This window comes from Tachysurus fulvidraco, chromosome 18, assembly GCF_022655615.1.
Source record: "Tachysurus fulvidraco isolate hzauxx_2018 chromosome 18, HZAU_PFXX_2.0, whole genome shotgun sequence".
Classification (NCBI taxonomy): Eukaryota; Metazoa; Chordata; class Actinopteri; order Siluriformes; family Bagridae; genus Tachysurus; species Tachysurus fulvidraco.
Genome location: NC_062535.1, coordinates 9,137,000 through 9,148,693, shown reverse-complemented (window position 1 = coordinate 9,148,693; position 11,694 = coordinate 9,137,000). Strand labels below are relative to the sequence as shown.

Sequence of the window (11,694 nt, the reverse complement as noted above, 5' to 3'; positions counted from 1 at the left end):
AGTAATTTGTTAAATAACAAACTATAAAACAGTTTTTTAATTAAATTACACTGCAAGTGTAACGGCATTTGTATCGTGTATTGTAAACGGCTCATTTGTGCGCGAGCGAGTCGGCTCTTTGACTCGTTTTTTTTAGATTAGGAGCCGACTCGCTCGCGGATTCGACACACCACTTAACTGCAGCTTGCAGAGACATTAAGTGGAGTTTTCGAGTAAAAACAAAACAAAACAAATAAGAATTATTGTCAAAAAGAATTCGCTCGGTTTCTATGGCTGAATTGTCTAACAAAAACACTGAAAAGGTAGGGAGGTTATTATGATAATTAAACAAAAAAAAAATATTGTACTGAAGCATTTTTAAGTAAAAGTGAACTTTTTAGACTAACAATAATTAGGAAAGAAAACAAAAGTAAGAAGTGTGATGTCAGCGGGTGCTAAGATGATAAGATGATTTTGCAAAGTAGCTTTTTGTCCTGATTTCTGATGAATGTTTCGGATTTGTGTGTCATTCAAAAACCGAATCAGAGACATGAGCGAAAGTTTCATTGTCATGACAACGGAAATGCACATATGACAAGAACGATCACTCTGATAGGTCTTGTGCTTTTACACGCCATTTTCTATCGTTTTATTCTAAAATATGACTGACAAGGATTTATCCGAAAACGCGTAAGTACAAAAGTAACACCACTTATATTTACGACGGAAATAGGCAGAATATCGCTTTGAAATGTCTGATATTTTAAGCGAAACAAAAGGAAACTGAGAATACGGGCACTGATTGATGTCATATGTCATATGTTTAAATCACAGCAACATGTTGATATTCGGCAATGAATTAATATTTCATATATATTAAATTAACATTTAATTAATTCAAGCGTTGTTTTTTTGTTTTTTTAAACAATTGTATTATATGTTGCCATGGCAACCTTGCATGCTTTATGCTTCAAATGTGTCCGGCAACAAAACCACAAACAAACAGTGCATTAATGCCTTCATTCATTCTTTCTTTAAAGCATTAATTAATTGATTACTTTTTCTTTATTATTTTATTTATTTATTTATTTATTTATTTATTTGTCTGTTTGTTTGTTTAAAATTAAATGAAATTACTGGTTAAAATATCTGTGCACATGACTTTCTGTTCACATGACAATCAAGACTTTTAACTTCTACTTAAATACCTTTGACATAGACATTAATCCAGCCAAAGGTGCTGTCCTGTAGCCTTTGCTTTAACTTACTGCTGTCTGCTGTTTGTTTTACTGCAGGCTGAAGAAGAAGGACTAAAGCAGGGTTTGAAAGCAGAGGAACGTCAGCAGGGGGAGCTGAGAGAATACAGAACAACGCAAGTGGAGCAGCATAGCAGGGCTGAGAAGGTGCTCTATGGTTTTGTCACACAGTCACACAGCCCATATGCACAGTTTTTCCTTTCATCCTGTCCACTGCAGCAAAAAACACAAGCAATAGCTTGGGCATGTGGTAGCCAAATGGTTAAGGTGTTGGGCTACCAATTGGAAGGTTGTGAGTTCAATCCCAGGTCCACCAAATCTGCCACTGTTGGACCCCTGAGCAAGGCCCTTAAACCCTCAGTTGTATAATAATGTAAGTCACTCTGGATAAGGGCATCTGCCAAATGCTGTAAATTAACTAGGTCCTTAGATATCACTAATTTGTTCCACCACTCTAGTGTTGTGTAACTTTTTATAACAATATCTCTAGCAGCAAATCCAGCTCAGTGGTTTCTCTCAACGCACACGTTGTAATAATTTATTTCTGTTGGAACAGCTCACAGGAATATGGAGGACAGTGCACATAACATGAAGCAGCTTGTAATGTAAATATTTGCATTTAAACAATGAAAATTGTTGGTTGGTATAAGTAGATGTTTATTTACCATTTATGAAAAGAGTCTCAAATGTCAGTGCTTTCTTAATTTAGTTTTCTACCATAAAAGCAGCTCCAGGACAGAGAACTTTGCACATTCTGGTTTCTGCTTTAACGTGAGATGCTGTGATTTTGTGCCTCTTTGTAGCCTCTATAGGTAAAAACAAGAATGAACTTGTCTCACAGACTTGTTCAATTGTTTTTTTATTTCTATTTTTTCAATAATTAATCACATAATTATATAAATACAGGATTTCCATTGGATTTATAAATTTCTTTGAATTTTAACTGCACAGATGAAACACCGATGTTACAAGTTTAAACTCCTACATTGAAGACATCGCATTCAGATACATGTATGTTGTGATAACATGCTGTGATAATCTTCCTCCTACTCGCTTTACAGCTTGTTGCTGAGAATACAGACGAGAAGATCACGTCACAACACCAGACTGCCATCATCCCTCCCTCCGTAAGCACATTTTCAATATTTAATGATTAATTGTTTTTTTCTATTTCCATTTTGCATTAAATTCATTAATTTACTTATTACAGTTTGGTTGAGTCAGAACCTGGGCTCATTATAATCGTCTATTTTTTCACACTCAAGGGGGACATAAAAACCGTATCTCCACAGCTGGATGAGGATGATCAGCAGAAGCAGTTAAGCTCCGAAGTGAATAAGAAACAGGATCTCCAGATCCTGCTCCAGCAGCTGCAGCGTGAACGGAGTGATCTGCTCACACAGGTCGAGCGTCTGTTTCTCACAGGTACGTCCCTTGGCTGCTTTCGGCTTTTATGTTTGTTTGTTGTTGTTTTTTTTTTTTTTAATGGTTGACGGTGATAATATACTTTTTTGAGACAGTGTTATTTAATTATATATTGTTCTATACTTAGGTTGTTTTAACAGACCTAATTTAATCTGACTCTGTACCCTGATTATATAAATCATAGGAATCAGATATATCATCTGTTTTGATGTGGTATACAAACATAATACACTTGTTTACCGATTTCAGAAAGTGCACAGGTGACAGACAACACAGCACCGTGTCACTCTTGCCATAACAGCTCTTTGCACAGTTTAGAGGAAACTGAAAGAATGAAGAGCACCCTGAAGTCCCGGAGGTCCTCCAGTCCTATTCGGCAGCCGCCTGTGAAGGTAATTAAATGTGGATCTTGAGTTGTAGGGTTATATTGAATTCAGCAAAATCCACACCTTTGATTTCTGGGTCTGTTATAAGGGAGGAACATATGACTCAGAGCTGATGAGAGTGCTGAGAGAAAGGGACGAGATGCAGAGTATACTGGATAAGTACGAGCGCCATCTGTCTGAGATCCAAGCCAACATTCGGGTTCTTACAGCCGAGAGGGACAAGATCAAAATGCGCTATCAACAGGTAGAGCACAGTGAACTGAACTCACATCTACCAAGTTTTAGCAGGTTTTATTACATACATTATAATTCATTCTCCTTTTCAAAAAGTGGAAACATCTTAATACGCATCTATAGACTGTATGAATGAAGGATTTTGTATAGGTGACCATGAATGAATGAATGAATGAATGACATTAGTCCCTCTTTCGCCTGTGTGCAGGCTCAGTCCGAGATCACAGAACTCAGACGTGAGGTGCTAAGATCAATGGCATCCCAGGGATCCAAATACAGCGTGACAGCTCAGAGTATGCTGAAACGCCTGGAGGCAGAGAGAGACGAGGCGATGTCCAACTTTCATCGCATGAGCACAGAGAGAGACAGCCTTAGAGAGAGACTCAAGGTGGGATGTTTAGTGGAAGTCAGCTGAAGAATGGACCTTATGGATTTTAGAGAGAAAAAGATTTGTGATAGCCGGCAAAGAAAATAGTAAACAGAACGTCTAAACGTGAAGGGCATAGAAAGATGGCCATTGAAATTACAGCAAATATCAATTCACTAATTTAATCCAGTAATTGGAGTGTGACGAAGAGAGAATATGAAGCGTGTCTAAACGGAAAATTGAAAGCTGTACACGTGTTATGTTCAGGTTGCTTTCCAGTCTTTGTGTTTTACATGTTTGTGTATATGTAATGTGTCTGAACATGATACTGTTTATCTTCCCGTGTGTTATCTCAGATCTCTCAGGAGACAGCGATTAGTGAGAGAGCTCACTTGGAGCAGAGGGTGGAGGACCTGAAGAAAACTCTACTGACAGTAAGAAGTGTTTAAACACTAAAATCTTTATACACTCAGCTGAGCTCAGATCATGACTGTACATCATGACTGAATGAAATCAGTAAATAATTGAGAATAACATGTTAGAAACCTAGTATTAATGCAGTGATTAGAGGACACCGGCACATACTTCACAGGTAAAGAGCACCAAGAGCACCTTAAAAACCATAACAAATTCCTTGTGTGTCTGTGCACACTTGGCGAATAAAGCGGATTCTGATTCTGATTCTGATTCTGATTCTGAAAATAACAAAACAGCGCCACCTACAGTACTGGACCAATTATGCATGATAGCCAATACAGTATTGTGGAATTAAATGCGAGCTTGTAAGTTTGCAGAAGCGCTCTTATCATCTCTCCATCGAGTTTGTGGAGGTCTTAACACTAAGATAAGACTAAGGTTGAATGTGAAACAAAAGCCAAACAAACAAAAAGATTCCTAACTCTAGTCATGCAAGAGCTGATATTTACAAGTGCCCTTTGGTTTATTGTAAAAATATGGCTCCTTGGCTAGTTCCTCTGATGTAAAAGCATGATGATTATGCACAGATGGAGCAGGAGCGAGCTGAGCTGAAGAGCAGACAGGCACAGATGAAGGAGGGCATGGTGGGTCTGGAGGAGCAGGTGAACACGCTCAGTGGAAAGCTAGCCACTACTGATGGGGAACTCAGCTGCCTCAAAAATGAATGCAACGTGCTTAGGTTAGCCATGTCATGTAGTACAAATATTTCTTTACTTTGTTTCGTTGCGTTTGGTTGATTTGGAGTTTCCAGTCTCCAAATGTTTCGTAGTAGTAGTAGTAGTAGTAGTAGTAGTAGTAGTAGGAGTGAGCCAAGGCAACCAGACTTGTAGTGTGATCATGTAAATGTTTCACTGTTCAATTATTTTATTACTTCTTTTTAAATCTTTCTGTATTAGATATACCAATGGCATCTTGAAACTAAAACCCAATAGTCTCTAATAGTTCCTGACTGAGGTTTAAAAAGGTTACCACTGGTGTTGACAAACAACATTATCATATATATTCGGTAGCCCCTTGGACAAGTCAAAGCTGGCTGCTTCTATGTGACTAGGATAAAAGTGCTGGCTAACCTAATATAAAAATGCATGGTGAGTTTGTTTGCTAGTTATAGTAAGTGTGTTAATGCCGTCTAAGGGAGACAACATGTCCAATATGGACCCAGAACCAAAAGTCAGCAAATCTATGGACATTATTTCAGCTATTAGCTGTGGGTTTTAAAATCATAAAAAGTATCATTGGATTTTAGCTTCTTTATTTTCTGATGATATGTACATATGTACAATCTTGTGGTGACTGTTACTAACAGCCTACATGACAGCTTTATTCAGCTTGGTTTAGTCAGTGTTTTCACAAAGATCTGTGACTGTTAATTAATCTGACTATCAAAAAATAAATAAATAAACGATGTGCAGGATGTAATCGCTGACATTACATTATATTACATTTACATTATATCAGTCATTTAAATGTTGTCTATATAATATTGTCTATAATCAGTCTATACATTAGCAACAATTAATAAAAATAACATCCAGAATATGAATGGCCCCAAACTAGGAATCATTTACCATGTAGTTTTTATGATTTGATTTCATTTCTTTGAGCTCGTTCTTCTTGCTGTAACTTTGGCAGGCTTTCTAACACTCAAACAGAGAACAGCCTGAGTGAGACTCAGAAGCGTCTGATTAACAGGATTGGAGATCTGCAGCGAGTGCAGAAAAAGAATCAACATCTGGAAGAAAAGAACGGTAAGGGCAATTACACAAATTTGGCAATTACACAATGTTCTGATGCACCGGAGGTTTTTAAGAATAACGCCAAATAATAGGTATATCCAATATGTTTATTATAACAACCTGTAAAATATTAGGCTTAAGATTGTAGAAAAATAATCTTGGGATTTCCATTACAGTTGTCTTCCTTGATCCGTTTCACATGAAATTCTGCCTACATGTTTATCTATAATAATTAGATAGCTACTGCATATCAGATTAGAATCAATTGTAAGCCTTCTGATTCTGGTGTCATTTGATTTTTTTTTTTCATTACACAATGTGTGTGTTACTCATAGCGCTTGTATTTTTGTGTAGAATCTTTGCAAAAGGAGCTAACTGTTCTCAGAGAGGAGCTGAATGTGCTGCAGAACACTGTTTTTGAACTGACCCAGCACAGGGATACTTTACAAGAACACCTGGAGAGAAAGAATAACCTGCTCTGCTCCAATAACAAACAGCTGGATGAGAAGGTAACCATACATCGCTGCAAGAACGCACAAATACTACTGTAGTAACATGTAAACACACACCTATGGAGTTCAGTAACTAAATAACTATGAGGATTAAATGAGATTGTTATTCCTTTTTTTTTTACCACTTCAGCACTGATGAATTCTTATCCTTATTGGTCAGAAGGTTTTGATTCATTTTCTATAACTAGACAGATCTACATATACTGTAAGGGTAATATTAATGTTATGGTTCCTATAGAAACAGATCATTGTGTGGACTGATTCAGAATGTGTGTAATTGACATGGAAAATTTGTTTATTTTTCTAATGAGTCCAGGGTATTTTTTTGTTACAGTCAGTAATAAAGTTGTAAATTTTAGGTTTTCCACCACATGACAGTCTTCATAGTATAACATGTTTCTCTTGTCTAATAATTGGAAATGTTTGTATTGGAAAAACACCAGTTATCAATAAATAATCTTATGCGTCTTATTTGGCCCCTTCATACAACACAGTCATGAGTTATTTCCTCGGTCTAATCGTAGGCCATTTCATAAACAAGAACATAAAAACAAACTTGACTAACAACAGCACTCTCGCATTCACTAACAGAGATGAGAAAGAAAATATACACACGCTGGTCAACAGACACATTTACCAGGTTAGGGTTTGCTGCCGTGTTCAACATACAGTGATTGTATTGCTGCTATCAGCATGTTCTATGAAGTCACCACTAGGTGTTCCTACTACTGGTTGCCATAGAAATAATGTTTATCAGTGTGTGGTGCAATTCAGTTATCTTTTCTCAAAAATGAAACCTTTTGGATAGAGATTTGGCGTTTGTATATAAAGTTCACGATCCATATTAGCTTAAAATTAAACTTTGAATCACTTTGTCTTGATGGACAGGCTCACAATAATTACTGTCACTCATCAAGTCACCAGTTCTTATTAAAAACGAACGATCTCTGGTTAATGTCAATGTAGCATTAAGCATATTCACTAATATTCCACTGCTTTCAGGAAAACTCCATTCATAATATGAGCCTACAGATTGAAGATCTGGAAGCAAGTCTACAGTGAGTGACTGTACAGTCTATAAGTCTATAAACATTTTATTTTATAGCTTTATACCACAATATGTTTTGTAGCTGCTTGTTATTTCATTTGTAACACATCCATTTAGTTCACAAAGCGTTTGGATTTTCAGATGTAAACTTCTTTCTTCCATAAACACATCTTATAAATAATACAAGAAGATTTGCCTGTAAAGAGGAATCCCCATTGTGTACTCTATACAGACTAAGATTGTCTTAATCTCACTGCAGATTTAATATAATACTTGTGAATTTGTGTCTGTCAGCCAACGTCACATGCTATAATTTGCTAAAAGTGCTATTACAGTGACTTCATATATTGTATGATTTATGACTACAGAGCTGTGGAGGAAACAGTGAGCAGCAGGGATCGAGAGCTGGACAGGATGAGGAGGAAGCTGTTGGATTCAGAAGATGAGCTCGATGCTGTAGTGGAGCTCAAAGATGCTACGCTGAGAGATAACATGCAGCTCAGGGAGGATATGGACCAAATGTGTCTAGACAAAAAGGTCAGGGATTCCGTTTTGAAACTTGATGTGTAGAGATAGCTTACAGCTGTTGTAACTTAAGCGATAACAGGAAATAATTTTAATGTAATTTCTAGAAAATACAGTGTGTGTATTGTATTTTAGTTCAAATAAATCCTGATACGCTCAGAGTTTCTAAGATCTTTCCAGATCATCAATGGCCCTGAACGGAATAAAGAATTTACTGTGGCGTTCCTTTTTGTCTAAGGCTTTGCAGATGAAAATAGACAAGGCCTCTCAAGAGATTGAGGTTTTGGAGAGGAAAGTGCAAAACTATGTGTCTGATATCTCCAATATTGAAGACCAACTGTCCTCCAAGGTATTGCTGCATTAGCTCATGTCCAAAATATCACTCTGAGAAAAAGCCTTCTTCAGCCAATGTCCTTGTTGTGGATTGCAGGCTAGAGCAAATCACACTGATTTGTTTTTAAACTAGCGATGTTCTTTGCAGGAGCGAGAGTGTAAAGCGCTGCAGGAATGTCAGATGCAGCTGAGAACCTCAGATTCAGAGAAACGCAGACTCAGAGAAAGAGTAGAAAGTCTGGAGAGAAGTCTGCAAGAGGTGGGAGAAACACACACTCAAACATTTGTTTCCGTTTGTATTGTTTCTAGAGTAACAAATAATACTCTGTCATGCTCTACATACTCTAATTAAAAACAAAAAAAGCCTTCAGTGCTTTGTAACAAGCTATGAAGGCAGATTTATTTTTTCCGTGCTACTACTTGTGTTGGTTTTCCACAATGACGTGTACTTTTGTGCTTCTTTATATATTATGTTATTTACTTTGGTATTAATTGTGAGGAACTTATTTCAGAATTGTATAGGGGACCATGGAGGCTTAGTGATGAGCATGTTTGCACATTTGCTGGCGAGTGAGCAGAGCATTAAATAGAGATAGACTTCTGCAATACGATGGACTCTCATTCTCTCTCTGGCAGGCTATCAGTGCTGAGCAGAGCTGCAGTGCTGAGCTCAAACAGCTGACATCCACAATTAAGAAACATGAGGAAGAGCTGTGGCAGATGCAGAGCAAGCAGTTAAACACTCACCACGACTTGGAGAAAACCCGCGATCTCTGTGTCAAACTGGACTCTGGAAAAGAAGCAGTGTGTAGATTCACTGACAGAACACTTACCTGGGCTCAATTTCCCAAGTCTATCAAAGCTTGACTTTACACATTCTCTTAATCTCAATAGTTAAGGGGAAGTGGTAGCCCAGTGGTTAAGGTGTCGACTATTGATCAGACGGTCATGTGTTTGCCACCAAGCTGCCACTGCTGGGCAGTGTAAGTTGCTCTAGATAAGGGTGTCTGCTAAATGCTGTAAATGTGTGTGTGTTCATCAGGTCCAGCAGGAGCTGGAGTCCTGTCGCTCTGAGCTGGAGCTCCTGAGAAAGCAGCTAGCAAGCGAGCGAGAGAAAGAATTACACTTGCATCTCAGCTCTCAGGAGAGGCTTGTTGAGATCCAGCTGCTCAGGGACAAACTTGCTGTAGCTGAAAGCAAGTCGTAAGTACAAGCTCATACACACATGCTAAAATGATGAACTGATGCACCTCCTCCAGCATAAACCACACATTTGGAGATAAACCACACCCAGAAGAGAGTGGGTGCAATTTTAGTCTGGGTCCTTCCAAAGATTCTTTCTTTTTTCAGGGAGTTTTCCCTGGCACTGTCACATCTACAAACTCACCATGTTGCTTATTATTCATAATAGAAAGTTTTTAGAATGGTCTGCGGTGTTAGTGGACATTTCTCTACTCTCCACCATCCCTTGAAGGATCTATATTCATATTATATTTTTTTAAATGTTTGAAGCTATTAATAAATAAACTGGATTATGTTCAATACATTTATATAGCGTCTTGTTGTACTCTTATTTTGTGTTGTCTCAGGAGCACTCAGAGCAGAGAAATGGCTCAGATAAGGACACGGTTTACACTGTTAGAATCTGACATTGAGTCCACACGGAGGCAGCTGAACATGGAGCGAGAAGAAAGGTAACAGTGCTTACTTAAATCCACTTTTATTCCTTGTCCAGCACCTGGGATTTAAGGAATTATACACGACAGGGCCGGCTGTTAGAGGAAAATAATCTAGCTCCCAGCATCACCTTAAAGTGGATTATCTTTTTATTACTCCATATTTGTAGGATTTGAATGAACAATATGTCATACATTTTAGCTATTTATATTTGCATATTATGTTGTGGAACATACCTGAGACAAGTTCCTTTTATCAATTCATTAGTTAAATTCTAACAGATGGATAAAGCTATTCATCTCTCTTGAATTCAAGAAGGCAAATCCGTGGCATGTCATATTATCAAAGAACCTGAAAACACTCACACGGCTGAAAGTCACTGAATATCACAAAGCTCAAGATTCCATAAACATTTAATGAATATCTTTTAACAAAAAACTTCACCAGATCACACTGAAAAATTCACCAGTGTTCTGGTGCAAGTTGAAGTTAAAGCACCGTGGCTTAGTAAAAGTTAAGGTGACCAATATTCAAAAAATTTGAAAGCTCAATGGCATTGTAAGTACAAAAAGGATGAACACAACACTGCAATGCCACAATGCTAATTACTTAAACTGTAAGAGTAAGTTCAGTTTAAGATTTAAGATGCAGTTAATTAACTCATTCACTTTTAAATTAACCTGAAGATTTCAAGGACATCTTTATCTCTCTCGTCTCTAATCTCTTCGGCTTTGCGTATGTTTTTCCTTTTCTCACTTTGCCTCTCAGGGAACACGCGGTGAAGGAGGTTCGTAGACTCGGACTCTCAACAACCTTCTCCGCTCCACTCTTGTCCTCCACCATGCGCAATTCTCTCTCCCCTGTCCATCACTCCCTCAGCCCTAACAAATCCCATTCACCTGGGCATTTGCCTCACACCACGTCTGACCATCTGCCGCTGGGACGCTCACCTAACAGGTGTGTGTGGCTCACAATGTCATTAAATGTCAACAGAAATACTGTACACGCATGTGCTTTGTTCACCTTCACACAATGAACAGCTTGATTTTAATTATACAGTCAGATGCAATTCTAATAAATGCATCCAGTCTACTGTTTAGAAATCCAAAAGCTTTATGATTTACATTTGTATAATCGCACTAAGCTTGAACTATTTATTGTAAATATGTGAATAAGTTAATATTCAATATATTAAGTATCTTATTATTTATATTTTGCAGGAGCGTAACTTTCAGAAAACCCTATGACTAAGCAGACGTGGACCGGACAGCGTTGGAAGCACAACAATTGTACTGTGACACCACTATGAGCCTGCTTTTTAAAATAAAGCATTTTATATTTGAATCTACTTTATTTAAGTCACGCTTGGCGTGACAACACTGGATATCTAACAGTAATTCATATATGAATGGTGAAAATGTTTCGGTGCTACATTTGTATGCATTTTTATGCCTTATGTAAAATGCAATATTTGAATTCACCTTTGTATCTTGTCTTGAATTAAAGATTTTGTACTAAAGAAGATTAAAATGAATTATGATTGATTTTCTAGATATTTTTAAATATGTGTAAATTTGTGTACTCAATAAAAGCCAGATTCTACACTTTGGATAATGGTTTGAAAATTATGTTGGAGAATATTTTATTTTTATACTTTAATCAAGACAAAAAGGGAAAAAAATTCAATATATTATTTAATTTTTGTCAACTTTCTGGACGGATACATGTGACGTTGTTAA

At 37.4% G+C, this 11,694-nt stretch overlaps 1 protein-coding gene across 2 annotated transcripts; it reads left to right on the top strand.

The window, feature by feature from the left end:
- The first annotated feature begins 146 nt into the window (after positions 1-146).
- On the top strand, positions 147-11,564 carry tsga10 (testis specific, 10). Of its 2 annotated transcripts, none has more exons than XM_027156347.2 (20): positions 147-302; positions 1,275-1,382; positions 2,297-2,362; positions 2,501-2,660; positions 2,910-3,052; positions 3,135-3,290; positions 3,489-3,668; positions 4,004-4,081; positions 4,652-4,803; positions 5,757-5,872; positions 6,215-6,369; positions 7,375-7,430; positions 7,789-7,957; positions 8,184-8,294; positions 8,427-8,537; positions 8,915-9,082; positions 9,321-9,481; positions 9,868-9,972; positions 10,724-10,912; positions 11,176-11,564. In XM_027156347.2, the coding sequence occupies exons 1-20, from the start codon at positions 270-272 to the stop codon at positions 11,204-11,206; spliced, it is 2,448 nt and encodes an 815-aa protein (XP_027012148.2). In that variant the 5' UTR covers positions 147-269; the 3' UTR covers positions 11,207-11,564. The 2 variants fall into 2 exon arrangements, with proteins under 2 accessions (XP_027012148.2, XP_027012149.2); XM_027156348.2 differs by lacking the exon at positions 147-302 and adding an exon at positions 523-669.
- The last annotated feature ends 130 nt before the right edge of the window (positions 11,565-11,694 follow it).